Source organism: Sinocyclocheilus rhinocerous, unplaced genomic scaffold (assembly GCF_001515625.1).
Source record: "Sinocyclocheilus rhinocerous isolate Xijiao unplaced genomic scaffold, SAMN03320098_v1.1 scaffold218, whole genome shotgun sequence".
NCBI classification, from domain to species: Eukaryota; Metazoa; Chordata; class Actinopteri; order Cypriniformes; family Cyprinidae; genus Sinocyclocheilus; species Sinocyclocheilus rhinocerous.
In genome coordinates, this window is record NW_015664181.1 from 266,540 (window position 1) to 290,328 (window position 23,789).

The following is a 23,789-nucleotide window of genomic DNA, read 5'->3' on the forward strand; positions in this document are numbered from 1 at the left end:
TGAATTAGTCTCCTTATTTGATTAACTGTTGGGAGGTCCCATTATAAAGGTCATTTCAAGTTCTTCTATCATTGTGGGGACATCTGGTTCTCACATGTAGATAATGTACACTTGACAGAAATACTATTTCCTAAATTCATTTCACAAATTGATATGAATCAACCAAGCAGTGAATTTTACATTTCTCAATATAAGAGTGAGAATTCTTTCTCAACTAAGACATCCTATAACACTATTGCATCACAAACGTGCACAGTACACTTTGTACAGATCCAATGAAAGTATGTATGACTCAAAACCATCAGATCAATATATGATCATAATTCAAATCTACAATTATCTTTGAAACAAGGTCAATAATTGAAATTTAAATTCACATTTTCATGACAATTTTCTCCCAAATTTGAATGACCATAATGCAACAAAACATTCTCTTGTAAATACACTAAGATGTTATTCAAACTGTAAAGTATTTATACATAATGATAATATCAGACAGCATGATTCTCATTACTGAATTACATCATGAGAGGAAAAATCAATGAGAATAATCGGTAATGATAATTAAAAACGAAATCAAAAGTAAAACATCAGCACACGTTACAGTAAAAAGAAACGCAATCACACATTACTCTAACACATTATGTCTACAATCTTACACTTGGCCTTTCTATATAAACACACAAACTCACACATTTCACTATGATTGATTTTTCCTCACACTTTCATACATTAAGTCTACTTACATCACTGAAGCGCCTGCGGTGGTGCATGGCAGTGAGTGCTGGACTGCGAAACCTGTACATACTCTTAGCCATGATGAAGTCAATTAAATCAGCTGAACCCTTAGAGACACGACTGTGACCGGCAAACAAAAACACTCTCTCTCAATCTTCATATGTTCTACTCATGAGAAAAGCAGCGGGGAATGCAAGAAAAAGGCAGATAGCTTCCTCAATCTGCTACAACTTCCCCTATTCTAGTCAAGCATGCCATATGAAACAGCCTGGTAAGTGACATGTGGATGTGTGTGTGTGTGTGTGTGTGTGTGTGAGCCCAGACAGTACATGCCCATTCAAACCACACATGCCTCCTCAGATTCGCCAGCCAAAGGACATGCAAAAAAGTGTTTCTTGTATCTTTGATAACTAAATTGCACAATTAAATTGTCCAAAAGACTGTTGCATAAATCATCAATTATCAAAATGTCAAAATGGCTCTTTTCAATACTTGAAAATGCCTAATGACTGGCTTATGGAGGTTTGCATGCTTTCTCAAGCGAGTCAGTGAAATCTCATGACTTTTTCTTTTATCTAAATCAAAGACCTACGAGTGACCTCAAGATGTTACCTCAATAGTGTTATAGCAATACTGTAGAATAACAGGTGAGATTTTGTGCGTTTATGCTTTGATATACAAGCTTCTCTTTCTTCATTCTCTAAATATCTAATGTAATATAGCTGCAAATATTTCCCATTAAGTTATAGTGTATCTGTCAGAAATACTTCTAAAAGCAGGCTAAAAATGTAAAATGGTAAGATGACATAATGTCACAGTTGCTGAAAGATAATATGACTTCCTGTTGTCACATTACGGCCACGTTGCACAATTATAATGCATTTGCCAACACCATATTACAGAAATACTACAACAGCATGAGTGTCGTAGGCAGGCAGGCTGTTTATTAAGGCAATATGACAGAAAACAGCTTCGAAAATGCCTATAAAAGTGAATAATGTGCAACCAAAGCAGAGTTAGTTGGGTTAGTGTTGGATGTAAGCCTCATTCAAAATGAACTTCTATGTTTTCTAATATCTTCATACAAAAGTTGCTTGGTGGTGTTGTGGTAAAACCATCCTGTTGTAACGCTGTTATTGCTCTGGGATTCAGGGGAATTTAATGTAGCATCCAAAACCACTGAATCTGGGATCATCCTCCCTCCTGTCCCCAGGATCAAGGTGTTTACAGACTCTGGAAGGCATTGGTATGGGAAACCCAGAATTGTATTCCTCTGAGGCAGGTTTCTATGTAATGCCTGCTCCCAGAGGGAAAGAAAAATTCTCAGAGGTCGCGGAGACTTTTTCAGATCTATTTTCATTTCAGTGTCAACTTTGTCTGAGATGTTTCTCATAAAATTACGTAGGACAAATAAAAACAGATAGAAATGAGACAATTGCTGACTTATAGTATAGAGTTGTATAATTAATTTGGAAAAAGCATGACTGATGAGAAATGTTTTGATTTCATTTTGAAATCTATAAAATATCTTGCACAATGTGCAATATTTTGAGATCGCTTCTTAAACTCTAGAGGTGTTTGCTATTCAATATCAGCATTTTTTAAGGAGAAAATGTCAAACGTGAGGAAATGTGATGTCAGCAACCAACATGGTCTATAATACCTGGATCTCGATGGCAGTTGCTTATCTGGCATAGAGAATAAATATTTTATTAATATTTATTCATAAATATTTTGAATTAGCTTTTATTTGTTTATATTTTCAGTTTTTATTTTAATTCTAGTTTAAGTTTTAGTCATTTTGTTATGTGCTTTTGTAATTTATATTAGCTTCTATTTAGCTTTAATTTATTTTTATTTCGGTTTTAGTGTTAGCAATTCTAGTACTTTAACTTATGTTATGTCAGATAAAATCTATAATTGTTTAAGTTGTTGTTTTCTCATCAAATATTGTAAATGAGGTGTAAATGCCATGTTATGAATTACTCTTGCACTGCATTAAAATGATGCACGCATTTCCATGCCATTCCATGCAATTACAGTCAATCTTGAGCTATGACATGAAGGCCAGCAGACAGGAATAAATTAGTCCATTTAATGCTTTCAGGGGCCCAAAAACAAATATAATGAAACATTTGCCATTTAAAAGTCTCAATTTGCTCTCAAGTGGAACAACTGAGATATTGAAAAGAACCCATTTGCAATATTTATTTGATAAGATACCTAGGATTTTTGAATTCTGAATCAAATTAGTCAACTCGGTGTACAATAAAACCTTATTTTGGATTATACAACCTTGCTTACTATTAGTAGTTAGGGAATACTACAAAACCCTAATGCAAAGTCCATAATCCACAGGCAATAAACATTAAATAAAAAAATGCATGCTAAGGTAACTTGTTTACAAACCAATTTCACTTGGATCATGCTAAAACTAAATTCACAGCCATTATAATCCCAGTGTGGCTCTGCAGAGATGCTGAGCTGATTGTATAAGCATCTTGCATTATGAGACTCTTAGTGAAATACATAAATGCTTAACTACACAATCTAGACTGAGCTAATCTTATTCAACCTCTCACAATGCCATCAAGACACTAATGATTCTAGGACATCCCTAAACACGGACACTTAAGTCCTCCTAGCTCCCAGAAGCCCTTGTGCTAATAGCTCTCAGAGCTGCTCAGAGACACAGATGGGTTCAATTAAAAAGCACTTGGGTGTTAAATTAGGGGAATAGGTATCCCTGGAGAAGAGCTAGCAATGGTTCATCTTCAGATAATAAAACTGGTTAAAGACTTATTTAACATTTAATATTAAATGACAAAAAGAGCAGTACTTTTTGAGGTTCTGCTCAGTGGGGGTCCGTCAGTGGAGATAAGAGAGGATGAACCTCCTCAAAAATACATTTAAAGCCTCCCTGAATGATCCCTAATGGACCACCACCAGGGTCAGCTCACACTAAAAGGTGCCAAAGCTACTGAAGTGCTTTAATTGGCAGTTCTTCGGGAGATCTTGATGCCTGGAGGAGCTTTGATTTCTTTTTGGATCAAATTAGCATTCCGTTCCTCAACAAAGGATAATTTCTAAAGTTAAACTTGGATGTTGGTCCTTGAGGGGGAATCTTGGAGCGCAGAATTATCTGGTGACACAATTCAACCGATTAAGCATGAATTACAAAAGAATCCTTTCTGTGGAGGACTGTGAGGACTGCCTAAAATAAAATAAATTATGAATTCATAAAATAATACATTTATATAATAATAATAATGTTTCCATCTATTTGCCACAGAGAATTCATTGTGTTTAACCAACCAACGTTCAATTTATTTTAAACATCCCTTTGGCATATTATGGCTACCAAAAAAAATTTAAATAAAGGAATTTAAAAAAAAAATAAAATTCAGTCAAAAGTTATACATTTGTGTTTGTAGTATGCCAAGTGTTTGAAAAGTGATTATTTATTTACAATACCGTTCAAAAGTTTTGGGTCGGTAAGATTTTGTATGTTTTTGAAAGAAGTCTTATGCTATGTGTTTGATTTAAAAAAAAAAAAAAACAGTAAAAATACCAATATTGTGAAATATTATTGCACTTTAAAATAACTATTTTCTTTTGAAATATATTTTAAAATGTTATTTATTCCTGTGATGGCAAAGCTGAATTTTCAGCATCATTACTCCAGTCTTCAGTGTTGATCCTTCAGAAATCATTCTAATATGCTGATGTGAAAACCTTTGTGCTGCTTAATTTTGTGGGAACCATGATACATTTTTTTCAGGATTGTTTGATGAACAGAAAGTTCAAAGGAACAGCATTTATTTGAAAAAGAAATCTTATAACATTATAATTGTCTTTACTGTCACTTTTAAATAGTTAATTGCATCCTTGCTGAATAAAAGTATTAATTTCTTTTTTTTTATTTTTTAAATACAAACAGTATTGTACATTTTTCATTTTAAATTAATAATTAGATGACCGATTTCATCCTTTTATTTTTTGTGACCTTCCAAAAATCAAGTCTTCCACTGAAATCAACAAAATGATCAAAAGAAAAGTAGGTTACATGTAGTATGCACACACAAAAAGAAGCAGCTCATCTATTTGTAATAGATGGTTGTCACAAGAAAAAGGAAAAGACAGGTGAACAGCAGGAAGAAATAAATGAGAGAAGGCAGTCATTTGATATTCCTTCCACTTCTCCGACTGAACCCAAGGCTCTGCTGGAATATAACATGATTAGAGCAAAGAGGAGTGAAATGTTCAAACCTGCCAAACCTTTAGAAGAGTCGGAGCAGGTGATGGCGGAAAGGACTTGACCAGACCAGGACGTTCTAACGGGTCAGATATTCGCGGGATTCTGCCATCTTGTTTCCTGTGGACAAACAAAAATCCACAGGACTAAAGCAGGAGCATTAACAACTCAAGGCAATCAGATCATTCACATTGGCACATTTGTTACAAGCGTTCTTCAGAAGATCAAATTAGAAATGCTCAGCGTCACTGACTGCTCCAGCTGAGAAGGAATTGATTAGTTAGTATGCAATACAAAATGCTGAAAAAGCCACAGGTGTGTATGTGTGTGTGAATGCAGACTGTGAAAGAGTACGGCTCAGTAACACACACTGCATGGAGTAGAATCAAGCCATTAGTTTTTGTTCCCTCCCTCCACTGGCCGGTAATTTGACTCAAGCCAGTGCCTCAGTTCAAACACATTATTTCTCATCACATCGACTGCACTCAGCTCACGTCACTTTTACCAGCCGTTCCTAAATCAATTAAAACTCCCCTGCTACTTGGCACACAATCTGTTCCTCCATGCCAGTCTGGACACATATGAACGTCTGTCTGAAGGCACGTAACGGTTTTCAGTGCTTTGTTTTACGAGCTGATAATGATCTATTCATCCTGACTGAAACCAGATTATTATTTTATTATTACACTGAATTTAGCATGAGGTGGCCCTACAGTTAATAGCAAAACAGGACCATAAATATAATATAGTGACTTTGGAATTTGATGTTTGGTCTAACATACCTGAAATAAACAGCTTGAAAGCATTGAAAAGCATTTTCAATGAGAGATGACTTCTGGAGGGCGACTTTCAGAGATTTTTTCACTGTCGGTATGAAAGCACCTTCAGATGGCAAGCCTGCATATCATTCAGGCACTTTCTGTCGGATATTGCACACAAAAGTGGCAAGATAGTCTCAAAACAGCAAGCTCCAATGTTATTGGCTGACTTACACAATTTCCAGGAGTCAAAGTGGGCAGGTTTTTTCAAAAAAGTCAGTTGAGTTTGCAAATTCCCCTTCTACCACAATGATCACTTTTGAGTAGGAACTAGTGACTGGATTCTTGGCATTTTGGCATGATTTGCAACTTTCTTGGCAGTGAAAGACAGGGTTTATAGTTACAGATACATCATATAATGTAGTTTGAGGCATTCAGTGAACAGTTCTTAAAAGAACCATTTTTTCTATAGAAACCTTTTTCCACTATAAAGAACGTTTTGTGGAAGGGAAAAGCTCCATGAGTGTTAAAGGTTCTTCATGGAACCATAAGGGGCTTTGACACCAGAGGAACCTTTTCATAGTTCCTAGAACTATTGGCGGAAGTACCCGCTTTTTGGCGTGTTCGCACAGCAGGAACTAGGAACTCCGTTTGAGGGAACTAAATTAGCTCCTACTTCAGAATAGGGTCTTAAAACAGTTCTATAAGAACTACCAGTGATGTAGGTGTATACTGACTGACCAAACGCATACGAAACACCGGCTACCCGGCATTTTTAAAAATAAATAAAAATAATAATTTACTCCACAAACATGAAAAACAGCGATAACGGCATTTAACTACCTGTTGTCTGCAGCGTTGTGTTCTTTTCTCAGCTTCGATATGTAACACTGCAAGTTATCGTACACCAAGAACGATAACTATAAAGATAACGATATTAGCGTCCACACCAGCGAACGATATCGTCTGTTTATTCCAAGTCTGTTTACACGTGCATTTGCCGCTTTAAATTCTTGAGCTCGTTACAGCAGGATGGATTCTGATTGGCTGTCAATTTTTTTATCGTTCATCAGCTAGAGAAAAATCGTTTTGAAAGTGATTCCAACAATATCGTTTCTCTTTGTCTTTATCGTTATAGTTGTGGTGTGGACTCTGCTATTCTTTAATATTGAGAACAATTTTTAGAACTATATCTTTATCGTTATCTTTATAGTTATCGTCCTTGGTGTGAACGGGCCTTTAGTAAGATTTTCGTGCTCTTTCGATCACATAAATTGTGCGTTTACATTCCATCTCTGTTATCACAAAACCCACAACACACAACAAATACAGCTCCGATTATGGCGTCCTCCATTCACCAGTTGTTGACGTTTGTAAATGCCGCAAATAAAGATGTGCAAATGCAACCAGGAAAACAGCCTGGGGGGGAAATTGGTTCTCTAGGAACCACCCTGCTGGCTAGTTCCTAGAACTACGTGGTGCGAAAGTGCCTATAGATGCCAAAAAAAAAAAAAGAGTCTTGATATTTGAGAGTGTTGAGGGATTCAGTAGAACATTATTGATAAAATGCTAAAAATTTCAGATTTATCAACCCAAAAAGGTGTTTTTGACCAAAACATGCTGCAGTGTGTACCAGAATTTGTGATGCTATTCATTGTTTTGGCTACAGCGTGTGACACGATTACTTGAAGGTCTGAACCTCTTATATGCAGAGGTCACAGAAGATCACAAGACTATGTGAGGACCACATGACATCCAACTAAGGAGAGCAGTGAAGCATCTGCTTATGCTGCACAGAAAAGTGACAATTTGCATACTGTTAAAACCCAAATGAAACCGAGGTCACCTTAGACAGCAGAACAAAAAGCCATTTCGGTCGTAAGTGGCTGAGACACATCTTGAAAAGGATGTCAGATGCCAGCAACATCATGTCCTGTCACCGAAGGCACAGCGGTGTTTTGTTAGATCTTTACCTCTTGAGGATCGCCAGAGCTGACTCACTTCATTAGCCTGATGGCAGGTTATGTGCTGAAAAGCCCCTGAAGTCATCGAGTGGAGTTTTGACAGCGGTACAAGCTGTTGATTTCTCACAGCACATAAGCCAAGCTTGACTGAGATGTGGCACAAGAGGCTGATACAAAACACACAATGCAAGCGACATTTCCATAGAGACGGTGAGTGTGGGTATTTGCATTTGAAGAAAAACATTACACCAGACAGCTCTAAAACTATTTACTCTACAAATTTAATTATTCTTTCATTTTCTGATCCATCTTGATTCCACAAATGTGACCCTGAATCACAAAACGGGTCAATTTTTCGAAATTGAGATTTATCTGCAAATATACCCCAGCGACTTAAGACTGGTTTAGACTGTGGTCCAGGGTCACAAATGTTCACCTACACTGTGCTGTTCTTATCTGTGTGTAGCACCTAATAAATCAGCCTTGGTGAGGGGACTTCTTTCAAAAACACTCAAAAAAAATCATACCGACCCCAAACTTTTGATGGGTAGCGTTAGTTTAAACTTATTTGTGTAAAACTAAAATTTCCTTAGCATGTTGTTAGTGCTATGCTCCATCAATTGAGCAACAAAAAAACACTAATATAGAAATTAAATTATTTAAAAAAGTAAAATAAGACCCCTTTAAGACCTACATTGGGCAAGGGTTAGGAAAGGCTCAGGAAAACCTGGAGGCAGAAAGAGTTACAGGATTCATACAGAAAATGCAAAACAGCGCTGCTCCCTGGGTCTGTCAGGTGCACCTGCTAATACAAATGAATTTGACTGTGTCTACATGAATTAGCAATAAGCTATCTGACACTAGCACAGAACTACAGAACAGAGTGTGCATTAAGATAAAATCATGCATAAACACTGTATGGATAAAAAGATTACCTGACAAATGCTGTATGTTCATTTCTCTGCAATTTGCACAAAACACAAGTAAAACTCAATCCTATGACCTAGGGTAAGTGTGAACTATGAGGAAACCACAAGTCAAATCAATATGATTTACTAAATCACTAACATGCAAAAACTAGAGATGCAGATGACGTTCTTAGTGCAGCTATAGCATCCTGCATTTGCTGCTATTAATAGTGGAGTTAATATACTAAACACACTCAAATCTAAATAACAAATATCTTTAACCAACATTTGTAAAAAATCATTACACAGTCACCAAAAAATGGTATCGGTGCACCACTACCAAAAACAACACCATGCCCCCAAAACAAGCCCACACACGGCTCACTCGTCTTCATCACAACCTGCTCCACTAATACTGTCTGACACTTCTTCAGCTGACTGCCTCCCACTACGACCACCTGAGCTCCACACCAGCAGAAGACAGATGATCTTATGATGGAGTGACCGAGAGAAAGAGAGAGAGACACATTACTTACTTGTACACATGCACAGACGACAAATCAGCGCTGAGCAATCTGTTCTGCAGCTCTAAACCAAATGGGCAGGTGATAGACAGAGCTCTGGTTTTCCTATCGCTCCCTCCCTCTCTCTCTCTCTCATCCTCCCAACTCTTTCTGTTTCTTTCCCTCCCCCTGGCTTCTCACACCATTTTATGACTCACTCCTCTCTTGCCTTTTTTTGGGTTATCAGCCCAGAATCTATTACTTCTGATCCAGTTTGAGGTTTCTGCATCCCTTTATCGGACCCGTTTTGACATTTTGCCAATTGTTCTTTCTCATGTCAACATTTCTATATCCTCACAGCCACCAAATCATCCTGCTGATGAAAGTGCTGCTTTTGGCTAAAGGAATAGTCCACCCAAATCTGGCAATTCAGTTACTCACTCTTCAAGTCGATACAAACATACACAACTTTTGTCTGTGGAGCACAATAGAACACAATAGAATAGAATAGAATAGAACGTTTTCCATGCAATTACCTTGACTGGAGACTCAGGCTTTAGTGCCATAGTGTAATTAGTGCCATAAAATTACATTCAATTCAAAGTCTTGGAAGATTCATGACCAAATCCTTCTTTTGAATAAGATCTTTTAATTTGTTGATTCCGTTCTCATAAACATTCATGATCTGGTCAGAAATAAAGTTATGGGTCTCAAATGATATGAGGTTTATCTACCTAAAAGAACGATTTAGACAACCTAACAGCTAAAATAACACATTTTTATAAGGGCGAATTCATTTAAACAAATTAAAAATATTATTTTTTAAATAAAAATTTAAAATGCCTTGTCCTATTGATTTCCAAAGTAAATGCTGTACTACAAATGCAACTTCTGACAAGTCCAATTACTTTCTGTGGTAACTGACAGCATGTCACAGATACTGTCAATAGAGCTTAACTTGTTTTGAACTCAAAACATTCCCTGTGTGTGTGTGTGTGTGTGTGTGCGTGCATGTGTTTTTGTGACATATGAGGACACAAATTTGTACAATGACATGGGTATGACATAGGTATTACAAGGAGAAGGTGACTTATGAGGACATTACCCCATGTCCCCATTTTTCAAAACGCTTATAAATCATACAGAATGAGTTTTTTGAGAGAGTAAAAATGCACAAAGTTTCCTGTAAGGGGTAGGTTTAGGTGTAGTGTTGGTGTAGGGCAATAGCACATACAGTTTGTACAGTATAAAAACCATTACGCCTATGGAATGTCCCCACAATTCACAAAAACAAACCTCTGTGTGTGTGTGTGTGTGTGTGTAATTCGAGCCTCTTATGTAGTTTTAAAGGGATGTTATCTGTCAAGTCTACAATTAGCCCACTCAGCCCTCTAAACTACCTCAAACGGACTTGCTGCCAATCCCGAACCATTCCCACAGCGGCAGGCATACTGAACCAAACGACTATCTCAGATGGGAACATCCCTCACAGAGACAGTCACTACAGAGTTCCCATCAGTCCTCACTTTATGCAGCAGCAGTAACTGGGTGGTAAAATCTCACAAAATGAAACAACACTTTTTATTTTCACCACCAATATGGTTTCCCTCAATCCCACACAACTTCTAGAGCTAGAAAATACACCACAAAATGTATGGAAAGAAGATGTGACGGTATGATCTTGCTTGCTTTAGGAAAATAAAATAAAATTAGTTCTTTGCCTTAGCAATGTACTGTACAGTATTTAACAATGAAAATCATCTACACCGCACGCACAATCTTCTCTTGTCTTGTTACAATGACTCAAAGGGACAGCATAAGTAAAAGCAGCAAGCAATAAAACCAATTGTATCTGCATCATTTATTCATGGTGTGACGCATGCTGGGAAGTCAAGTAGTCTACATCTATCAATGTTACAAACTTACAGTATCAAGTTCATTGTATTTCCTCCAACCACTCTGAATTTACTTCTGAAGCTGAAGCTATGAAAACTCTGTAAAAATTCTAATGAGTTACAGAAGAAGTAAATTAGAACACTGTGATTAGAAAGTTAAATGAAACATAATTGAGAACTCCAAGCTATAAAAAAAATCTCTTCAGCAGTAAAACTTTCCTTTGGGACTATAATCACCCCACAACATTTCAAGTTCTTGCAGACAACTTTGTATCTTACCAAAGATGGTTGACTTTACGTAGAACAGCCTCAGAAAGGCTCAACCTTCTGCCATTCCCATTGACTGAGTTCCCCAACATGCTTCTCAGCAGCTCCACGTAACTGGACCAGGCCTCTTCTCTCTAAAGTTTTCTGTCCGCACCCAAGTAGACAGAGACTCAGGTTTGAGACGTCCACCTGAATGTTGAGTTCTTTGTGTTTATTAGACAGTTGAAGTTTCACTCCCGGCTCTTGGGGAAGTGAAGAAGTCAAACCTGTTTTCAAGTATTCTCTCCATAAATGCTCTTTACTCAGCCCACAGCAGGAGGGTCCAGGACGGATTTCAGGTTAACAAAAAAAAACAGCCACAAGGGCTGGAATAACTGACCATGAAATGAAAGAGCTGGGTGTTGTTCTCCTTTTGTCATGTCAAGGGAAACATCCAGTCATATTGGATTAATCAAAAATGGATCTGAGCAATAAAGTATCTAGATATTTTTTGGTGGGCTATTTTGACATGGGTCAGTGAACAACCACCTAGAAACTCCCTAGCAACCACCCAGAACACCCTAACATGCTAAAAATGAATCAGAACTTCTTTGCAACTGTTGAGGCAAGTTTTGCACAATACACACACATTAATAACATACAAAATGTGTTTGAATAATTAATTTATGCAAATGAATAGGCAAATAAATAGAAAACATTCCGTAAAGAGTGTTATATTTGTCTGCTTTCAGTTATCTTGACTGTATTTTCCCTGTATGCATGGATGGAATGAATATTCACTGACAACAGTGCTTCAAAACACACTGTCTGATCCTAGACACACGACACCATCCAGGCTCTCGGCTGACTCTGGTGTCATGGGAATTATTTCCGAAATATTTTCAAACTCCCATTCAAACCTCCCACCTCTCAATCACTCTCTGACTAAAAGAAAATAAATAAATCCAACCAGCAAATGCTGTTAATTCGTATATTTTGCAACATTCAAAAATAACAATCATAAGAAGAATTTATCAAACAAGAAATACTAAAGGTAACAAAACACTAAAACAGTCAATATAATTATTTTCAGCTGAAAATCCCTTTCAGTTGAACCCAGACTGGGCTATCAGGTAACACCCTGGGTGGAGACCCTCACAGCCTGTTTTCTCACCTGACTAGTTTTACACTAAAAACACAGTCTGAATGAAAATTGCATTTGGAAAATTGCATTTTAATATGGGTGTACAAAAAGATACATAAACAGATAGATATAGAGACATTTTCATTTTGAAAAAAATTATATAAAAAAATAACAATTAAATATCAAATTAATATATTTGAATAAAAACGAAATAAAATAAATAATATATATATTTGATTTAATATACATATATTAAATTAAATATATATTGAGTCAAAAGTTATATATTTATATTTGTAGTATGCATAGGAAATATATTTATCAATTCGAAAGGAAATGTATTTATTTACATTTTATTATATAATATTCTATTCTATTATTTTACATTATATTATGTTAATAATTTGATAACAGATTCAGTCCTTTTATTTGTTTGTAAGTTTATTTATTTATTTAGCAGAACACCAATAATAAAGTCACCAAAATCAACAAAACGACAAAGAATTAAAAGGAAAGTTGAACAAACACAGACGGATGGGGGAAAAACAACAGGGTGAAAAACAGTAGGGGGGGGGCAACACATTTAATAGAGTTTCCAGGGTGAAATGAAGGGCAACATCCTGAAGGCAACATCCAATCACTGCTGCTCAAGCACCTGTTGTCATGTTGAGCTGAGCTTTGTGGTGATTCGTTTGCCCTCTTCAGGGTATATATGAAGAGTTTGGTTCCAAAACGCTATAAATCCATTTAGATTAATTTGAGTAAAAATGAGTTTTCTTTAAAATGCAGTTTATCGCATTTTGGAACCAAACTCTTCATATCACAATCACACAGACCCAAACCTCTAGCTCTTCATGTCATTTACAGATACTAAATGCTTTGACTTCATATCTCATAATCACATATTGAGAATGTCTATAATGCAGGATTCAGAGTAGTGATAGAGGCAGCAAAAACATTATGCATTTCTAACATAACCCATTAACCCATCCAAAATGATCATAGATGAACAGCATTTTCTCATCTGTCTAACCAATTCCCATGTCTTCCTACAATTTCAGACTCTGCAGTACAGCAACAAATTGAAATGTAATCGATCTGTTCCTTTGTAAACTCCACCCAAATAAAGTTCCAGTCTGCTCTCGCGCTTTCCAGACTTCAGGTAAGAGGAAATATGCTTTCCAGAGCTCCACGGCACCACATAGCAGAGAACAATTTACAATGGCACCTTATACAAGCATTTTAATAACCTCTTTCAGACTGAAGCACATTCTGTGAAAGCAAAGATCTCTGGGGGTTTACTTATCCTGTCAACTTAGATGACTTAAATGATGCCGCTGTGAGGCATAGCTTACTAATGTCCCCCAAAGACCACTGCTGTCCTCATTAGACCAGTGTCCTCACAGAATCTGGGTGAACTACAGTCCAAAAACAAACAAGAAAACAAAGCACTGCTGTCCCATATTCTACCATAACAAAACTAATTCAACAATTATTTATTGCAAAATGGATCAAAATGGCATTATCATTAGTGATCAAGCTCAATCCAAAGTTTAATACTTAAAGGGGTCATATGATGCGATTTCAATTTTTCCTTTCTCTTTGGAGTGTTACAAGCTCTTGGTGCATAAAGAAGATCTGTAAAGTTGCAAAGACTAAAGTCTCAAATCCAAAGAGATATTCTTTATAAAAGTTAAAGAGTCAACCACACCTACCTAAAACGGCTCGTTCTAACAAATAATGTTCTTTTTAGCAGCATCATATGACCCCTTTAAAATACTGAAATATTAGATTAAATACTATTAAAACAACAACTTAAACCGCAAATAGGCCTAGATTAAAACAAATAAATAAAAATGTTGTGTTTTTATATTCAAATAACTAAATGTGAGCCTGGACCACAAAACAAGTCATAAGTCGCACAGGTATATTTGTAGCAATAGCTAACAAAACATTGTATGGGTCAAAATTATCGATTTTTATTTTAGGGCAAAAATCATTAGGATATTAAGTAAAGATCATGTTCCATGAAGATATTTTGTAAATTTTCTTCAGTAAATATATCAATACTTAATTTTTGAATAGTAATATGCATTGCTATGGACTTCATTTAGACAACTTTAAAGGTGATTTTCTCAATATCTTGATTTTTTAAAAATATTAATATTTTTATTTTAAATATTGTCCTATCCTAACAAACCATACATCAATGGAAAGCTTATTTATTCAGCTTTCAGATGATGTATAAATCTCAATTTCAAAAAATTGGACCTTATGACTGGTTTTGTGATCCAGGGTCACAAATATTTGCCAGGCAATTAATCAGACAACATTTAACCATTCTGAGACTATAGCATTGACCAATAACTATGTATGCTTGACCGATGAACAGAAATGGTAGTTCATTCCAAGAACTACAGCTGGACGATAAATATTTTTTTGTTTTTAAATGTAGCTAATCATTAAAACAAAACAAAACCGTCAACTTACTGCAACTTATTTTTGGATAATGTCCTGCGATAATATCAAGGATTTTTGGATATGTATGGTGCATGATCCATGGCACCTTGGTGTACTACATAAATACTATGGCATATAAACATGGTAATCATTCAGGACTATGGTACAAATCAAAGCACCATATTATTAATATTGTCCTTCCTGAGTGCATCAACAGCATCACTTAAAAGCGTCCCTGTTGTCCCCGGCAGCTTTTATCCCGAGCACATGCTCGTCCCATGAGAAAGGACGCAGGGGTGCCCCATCCAGCGCACAGCTTTTACTATCACCTCCATACGCCCTTTTACTGGCTGTTTCTTATAAATCTGAGAGCTGTTTTAACAATTTTCTCAAGCCTGCAAGATGAAGACCAGCTTAGAAAGCCCACACGGGCCACTTCTCAGCAACTGTAACAGCAGAGACATTCATGCCATACAGAAGAGAATACCAGGCTGATGCGCAATACTGATCTGAATAGGTCTAATCATAAAAGCATTGTGTCTCCAAACAACACAAGCTCTGATAGCAGCAGTGGGCGTATATGAGAGGAAGTGTTCGGACGCAAAGTGACTTGGTGCAGTGAAATTCCAAATATGCACGACAAAAGGCAAATGATTAAAGTTACAAATGCGCTTTAACCTGCTTTTACAGCCAATTCATTACTGTAAGTATTGCTTTTAAAAAGAATGTTTCCAAAACGTTTTTTTTTTTTTTTGCAAATAGTGTTACATTTTTATATTTCTAGAAAAGGCAAATAAATCGGGTGACATTTGATCATGTGACATTTTCGAACTGAACAATAACTGTGCCTGCTTAACCAATTAACAGAACTAGTTACATAATCAACAGATTCATCAAGAGATAATAAATACATGTTTTTAATAATAAATATGTAATATTAAATATGATTATTTATTTTAATATTTTGTATAAATATTAAAAATACTATATAAATCTTTTTAGTTCTCAAATGTTGTAAATGTTTAGTAAATACTGTATTTTAAATTAGAAAATAAAATAAAGCCTACAACATAAAATACAACAAAAAAAGTAAATAAACTACTGCATGATCCATTGGAAAAAGAAAAAAACAACATTTTATAGCCATTTAAACGATAGTTCACCTAAAAAAGGAAAATTTTGTCATCATTTAGTCACCCTTCAATTGTTCCAAACCTGTATGAGTTTCTTTCTTCAGCTACAACATTTTATAGCCATTTAAACGATAGTTCACCTAAAAAAGTAAAATTTTGTCATCATTTAGTCACCCTTCAATTGTTCCAAACCTGTATGAGTTTCTTTCTTCAGCTTTCTTCAGCTTTCTTTCTTCAGCTGAACAAAAAGAAGAAGAATGTTGGTAACCAAATAGGGAAGTCGTGGCCTAATGGTTAGAGAGTCGAACTCATAACCCAAAGGTTGTGGGTTTGAGTCTTGTACCGGCAGGGATTGTAGGTGGGGGGAGGGAATGTACAGCGCTCTCTCCCACCTTCAATACCATGACTGAGGTGCCCTTGAGCAAGGCACCGAACCCCCAACTGTTCCCCGGGCGCGAAAGGACGCAGGGGTGCCCCATCCAGCGCACAGCTTTTACTATCACCTCCATACGCCCTTTTACTGGCTGTTTCTTATAAATCTGAGAGCTGTTTTAACAATTTTCTCAAGCCTGCAAGATGAAGACCAGCTTAGAAAGCCCACACGGGCCACTTCTCAGCAACTGTAACAGCAGAGACATTCATGCCATACAGAAGAGAATACCAGGCTGATGCGCAATACTGATCTGAATAGGTCTAATCACAAAAGCATTGTGTCTCCAAACAACACAAGCTCTGATAGCAGCAGTGGGCGTATATGAGAGGAAGTGTTCGGACGCAAAGTGACTTGGTGCAGTGAAATTCCAAATATGCACGACAAAAGGCAAATGATTAAAGTTACAAATGCGCTTTAACCTGCTTTTACAGCCAATTCATTACTGTAAGTATTGCTTTTAAAAAGAATGTTTCCAAAACGTTTTTTTTTTTTTTTGCAAATAGTGTTACATTTTTATATTTCTAGAAAAGGCAAATAAATCGGGTGACATTTGATCATGTGACATTTTCGAACTGAACAATAACTGTGCCTGCTTAACCAATTAACAGAACTAGTTACATAATCAACAGATTCATCAAGAGATAATAAATACATGTTTTTAATAATAAATATGTAATATTAAATATGATTATTTATTTTAATATTTTGTATAAATATTAAAAATACTATATAAATCTTTTTAGTTCTCAAATGTTGTAAATGTTTAGTAAATACTGTATTTTAAATTAGAAAATAAAATAAAGCCTACAACATAAAATACAACAAAAAAAGTAAATAAACTACTGCATGATCCATTGGAAAAAGAAAAAAACAACATTTTATAGCCATTTAAACGATAGTTCACCTAAAAAAGGAAAATTTTGTCATCATTTAGTCACCCTTCAATTGTTCCAAACCTGTATGAGTTTCTTTCTTCAGCTTTCTTTCTTCAGCTGAACAAAAAGAAGAAGAATGTTGGTAACCAAATGGGGAAGTCGTGGCCTAATGGTTAGAGAGTCGAACTCATAACCCAAAGGTTGTGGGTTTGAGTCTTGTACCGGCAGGGATTGTAGGTGGGGGGAGTGAATGTACAGCGCTCTCTCCCACCTTCAATACCATGACTGAGGTGCCCTTGAGCAAGGCACCGAACCCCCAACTGTTCCCCGGGCGCCGCAACAAAAATAAAATGGCTGCCCACTGCTCCGGGTGTGTGTTCACGGTGGGTGTGTGTGTTCACTGCGTGTGTGCGCACTTTGGATGGGTTAAATGCAGAGCACTAATTCCAAAAAAAATAAAAATAGTTGATGGTATGTCAACACCTGAAATAAATTCATACAGGTTTAGAAAAATTTGAGGGTCAGTAAAGTTTAAACGATGACAGAATTTTAATTTTTGCATGAACTATCCCTTTAATGTGAGGTATCAATTATGTAGATTATGTAGCAGTACGAGTTACACCCCAAAGTTTAATACTTAAGGGCAGGGGATTGTTAATGCTATGAAAACAATAACTTACAGTGCAAACAGATACATATTCAGTGTTTTCATATTCAAAGAATGTCTTTTGTTTCTTCCAATACATGTACAACAAAATTCGGATGCTTATCTGACAACAAACCTCAGGACGAGGGTACTTAATGTGTTTGCTTCATGTTTTATTCAACTAAAGCAAACTGTTGAAACACTTACTCTCTGAGTATGTGAAAGCGAAAAGCGTAAAAGACAGAGAGGGGGATATAAAGGAGGAAAAAAAGAAAACAACTAAGAAAGCAAGGGGGAAAAGAACAGTATATAGATAGCTAGTTTTCATGTGTGCTGTTTCTCTTGGGTCTCTCTTCGCATTAGCATGCACTACAGCGCTCATCTGGGATGATACGCGCGGAGTGAAACCCAGGTCCCGCCATAATTACATTCCGGCATTCGCCCTCTCCCTTCACGTTCCCTCTTCTCTCCAGACACATCCTCTTCACAGCCATTATAAACCAGCTTTACACATAACCAGCTCCCTCTGTAGTAATAACGCTGTCAGTCAAGCAGGCGTAAAACTTTCCACCAGCAGTATAGGGTGGGGGTGGCTGATGTGAAAGATATCAGAGAGTTTGCTCGTATTTGTGAGGTAACTGGATCCAACCTGACCTTTTCAACTGCTCACACAAATCATACAGTAGTTGAGGTGACCTTTACAGTTATGGAATGTGATGACAAACTTTGCGCCTTGTGTCCAATCATGTGTACAAAGTTTGGAGAAAATAATTATGTGACAAAAGCCATGGGTTTAAATTAAATATGTGATACACTACACTTGGAAAAATATTAATAAAAATATTGTATATTTTTTAATATAAGTTTAATTATATATTTTAAAAATTTAACTATATTTTTTCCAGAGTTCTTTCTTTTCCAAAAAACCCAAAAACATCCAAATATCCTTAAAACAAGATACATTTACATATATGGCAAATCAATAAAAAAAAAATGCAATAAATATTCTCTGAAAATAAGCATCTTCAATATTCAATTTTGCTTCTGAAGTACATTTATCAATTTACACAAGGATGCTTAGAGAAAAAACAACAACAACAAAAACAGCCGATTAAGACTTTTATTTGACCATCAATTGTGTGTGCTGCATTACATTTAACTTGGAAAGCACACATTCCCTACTTCCTACGTGGAAAAGTTGGAAAATCTTACTTAAATTCTGACCTTTAATTTGGAAAGACAGTTATTATTTCCCCTGTGTGTCTGTACCAAGATAATATTTTCAGTTTTCAAAAAAAAAATTTTTAGGAAACGTTAGTGTAATTAATGCATACATTGATTGAATTATTTAAAATTTGATTGCTAACATTAAATTATACTTTTAATTAGGGCTGCACGATAAATCAAAATGGAATCGAGATGAAACCCAGAAAATGCCTATCGCTGCAGCTGAATAAACAGAAGATTCAACGTGACTAATAAACACACGACTACGGCAATATACGGTTTATCTGAGTTCTTATTATTATAATTTTCATTAAAATAAAGTATATTTATAATGCAATGCCTTTATCACTGCTTAAAAACTATGAAATATGTTGCGTGCCTTATTCTGTGTAAGAAGCCACATCATCTCACAGAAGGATTTATTTCAAACACTCGTTATGAAACGAGTTTAATACTAACTACTTTCAAGAAAGAGAAGGACTTACCAAATATGTCTTGACCTGGAGAAGGTTTTGTCCACTCTGTGGAGAAAAGAAACATGGTATTTTTAAAAACACATGCATTTTTGAATGTATACTTACTGACACAACCATAAGCCCTTATAGCCATTACACAAAGAGAGCGGTAATTGATTTCACGCTTTTAACACATTCTGCCAATCAATCTCCACCCAGAGCCTGCTAAATGCTAAAAGCTAATCAATTCACTGCTGACGAACACTTCATGCACTTGATGTGATAATGACTCAGCAAATTTATCAAGTTAACGAAGGGTGAGGACCAATAGGATAATGAAGGACCACTGGAGCACATCATCAATTAATACAAGCAATTGCCATCGCTAAAATCCTTTGAAACATACCTCGTGCGGTATGACAAACCTTTAACCCCTCACACTTTAACTTTGTATTTTATGTATAACATTTCTTTTGATTTTGATGGAAATCTCAACAGTTCTGCTCGACAAAAGCTGTAGAATTGTACGGAGGGCATTTGCGGTTTAGAGACGCTAATGAGAGAAGCAGCTTCTCTACCATTTTTCTGAAGAGCAGCTGCGGCTTTGTTCTAAGAATACGCTATGACTCTGCTTGGTTTAAAAACAGCTCAGTCCTCAGATGTGTTTCTGAATAAGACCTTTCATAAGACTCAATATCAAAATAGACAACGCTAAACACAATGGCAGTTTCGCATGAAAATGAAACCCCATTTTCCTGGCTAATGTAATTGGTGTCATTTCGTATCTTGCCACAAGGTGGTTCTACAAACAAACCCATCTGTTTGGTAAAAAAAAAAAAAAACATGCATCATACAATATGAGTGACCTGAGCCAAGTGTTACACATTTTTTGCGAGAAAGTGTTGAACAAGAATCAATAACCTTGATCAAATCCTTAAACAAAAAACTGAGACCGAAAGTAACAGATGCATCTGGATATCTCCATCTACTGCCTTTGCTGTAAATGTCAGACCTCCACTGTCAATCATAGCACTAGTGTGTCCTCCAACCTACTGCTGAGTGCAAGGGAAAAGTGTGGCTGTTGTGTCAACAAAATGAGTTAACACTTCAGGTAGTGCATAGAGTAACAAATATTTCCATAACCTTGAGAGAAAGGACAAACCGTGACTTTGATCATTCATTAGCTGCTGGAGCTTACAGTCTTTCAGATTTATTTTGAATAATGAAGCAGGGCTGTCAGTGTCAACTGATTAAAATCTCATTTTAAGTCCGCGCCGATGGCCTCGTGGGCAACGCGTCGACATGTAGCGCCTTTGCGCTTCGGGCGTCCCGAGTTCGAGTCCCGGCTCGTGGACCTTTCCCGATCGCACCGCCCTCTCTCTCTCAACCACTTCGCTTCCTGTCGACCTACTGTCCTATCTAAATGAAAGGCATAAAACGCCAAAAATAAATCTTAAAAAAAAAAAAATCTCATTTTAATTACATTACATGCATGTTAATTAATCAAAGGCTATTTCTTGCTTAAATTTCTATGCTTATATGACTTACTGCCGAAGTGCCAGGCAGGAGGATGCACTTTTGTAATAATTAAATTTTTTTAATTACTGAAATAGACCCAAGATGTAGATAAGTTTGTTTCCTCATCAGAAATGTAGCATTATATTACTTGCTCATCAATGGATCCTCTGCAGTGAATGGGTGCCGTCAGAATGAAAGTTCAAACAGCTGATAAAAACATCACAATAATCCACAAGTAATCCACACCACTCCAGTCCATCAAATAATACACTGTGAACTGAAAAGCTATGTGTTTGCAAGAAACAAATCCATCATTTAAAGCAAGTGACGTAATGCAAAATTACTCTAAATCTGTTCTGATTTAAAAATAAACTAATTTACATCTTGGGTGGCCTGAGGGTAAATTTTCAACAAATTTTCATTTTTGGGTGAAATATCATTAAACAGTATTTATACAGATATACACCCCTGACATTTTCTTCAGAAAATGCAACAACTAATTACAAAATGATATATTTGGTAAAATTGTATTATACCATACGTGCAAAAAGCTTGAAATATTTGTCCTATGCAATTTTTTGTCGTATGCAATTTTTTAAATTAAAAAATAAAATCAAACTGTATTTGATTACTACTCAGTTTACACAAATGCACTGTAAATACCACATAAGTTCATCAGTAAATATTGGAGCCCAGCCGCTGAATGTACAAACAAGGCCTATAAACCACCACGAGTGATCAGGATCAGTGTGCATTTGTATGAGCATGTGTCAGTAAACACGCTGGATCAAACAGAACCAGTTTCAAACGCAACAAACCTGTTAGACCTGACAATGTGGGTAAAAAGCCAAAGAGCAACAGATGTATCACAATACACAATGTCATTATGGTGGATCTATTTCAATAATCTGTCATTTCAACTCAAAAGTGCTTCAAACTTTACATAGAACGTTTCAGGAAATAGGGACGAGATGAATGTCACAAATTACTACACGACTCATGTTTCCATTGGCCCTTTTTGTCAGAGAAACACATCTGAGCGAACTCTGACATCAGCTTACAATCATCAAACCGTCAGCAGTTCAACTGAACCGTTTTAACCAAGCAGGCATAACAGAGTTAAATGACAAAATGTGCAAGTACAACAGACATTCATAGACAACAGACATGTGAGAAGGTATTTTTGTGAGTAAAAGAAACTTTAAAATAAAATAATCCAGTTATTTAATTAGTTTGTCTGCCAGTTGTACTATACACTTTGTACAAAACTCCTGAATTGATACTAAAATGACATATATTTAAACTATTATATATAGTTTTAATTCAAAGCCACCGTCATCTGTCCTCACAAATCCCCAGTAGTGTGTCTTACCCCCCATATGCTCCAAAAGTGAAGCTCCTCTTCCTGTGAGACATTCTTCTATTTTCCCTCTTAACCTCCTACTCTAACAGTCTCTACTCCTCTGTCTCTCTATGACAGAGGGTACTTGTTTTGTGCCTCTTTCTCAGTCTGTGAGATTGTGTCCCTCCTTCTCTGCTTCCCATCCCTCCTTTCTTCCCTCCCTTTCACTACCTGAGACTGAGGATCCACAGCTATGAGCAGGTGCTTGTCTTTCAAATGATTTCCTTACTTTGAGACACACACACACGGATCAGCAACTAACATGGATGTCCAAATGAAAACGAATGAAAAGATGAAAAGAATTTAAAGACTAATTTAAAATGTAACCCAACCTTATGAGAAGTAGTAAAAATCTTTACAACTTAAACCTAAATCTAACCATGATTAATAATAATAATAAACCATACCATTTTGTACAATCCTGGTTGCACAATATCATACAATTTCACCATGTTGTTGTATGAATTAAGAGTTGTCAAGAGAGTGTGTTGGAATTAGCTTATCAATTTTTTAATTTCTTTATTTTTATTTTTTGGTAATTATTTACTTTTAACAATTAGTGTATGAGCATGTGTAATAAAATTTTAAAAAATCCTCCATTAGAAGCACAGGACAGTTACACACACTGACATTTTTGTTCACACACACACAAATAAAAATTACTTCAACGCGTCTAATTCAGACATTCAAAACAAGAGGTTTATTGAAGTTACTATAAGTATAAAATACACTTCAAGTGATTGATTGTGAATTTTTTTGTGGTCATATTCAACAGTATGTACAAACGGAAACATTTATATATTCTGCATGCTGCTTGTATAATGGTTTAGAACTGTTTTGAACTGTTTTCGGTGCTTGATCTGTGCATATTTCTCTCCTGATTCAGACAAGATGGCTTATACACTGGGGAAAGCAATATTATGGACTATTAAAAATATCCTAATGATGGCTTTGTTACTTACAAACACTCAGCTTTTCGCTTCACAAGACATTAATTGATGGACTGGAGTTGTGTGGAATACTTGTGGATTATTGTGATGTTTTTATCAGCTGTTTGTACTCTCATTCTGACGGCACCCATTCACTGCAGAGGATCCATTGGTGAGCAACTGATGTAATGTTACATTAATTTCTCCAAAACTTGTAAAATACATAGCACTACCCAATTCCCTTTACCAGATGAGCTAGCCCCAAGTCAGAGCCTTAAAATAAGTCAGAAACAAACAAAA

General features: G+C 36.1%; 1 protein-coding gene across 1 annotated transcript in view; it reads right to left on the reverse strand.

Moving 5' to 3' along the window:
- rap1gapb (RAP1 GTPase activating protein b) overlaps window positions 1-22,608 on the reverse strand; it is a 51,833-nt gene extending 29,225 nt beyond the window's left edge. The window contains exons 1-3 of the mRNA XM_016540459.1: window positions 22,531-22,608; window positions 19,671-19,706; window positions 5,017-5,113 (exon numbers count right to left, since the gene is read on the reverse strand). Of these exons, the coding sequence (XP_016395945.1) occupies window positions 5,017-5,113; window positions 19,671-19,706; window positions 22,531-22,574 (177 nt within the window). The 5' untranslated portion in view covers window positions 22,575-22,608. The remainder of the gene's footprint in view (window positions 1-5,016; window positions 5,114-19,670; window positions 19,707-22,530) is intronic.
- Window positions 22,609-23,789: the final 1,181 nt, after the last annotated feature.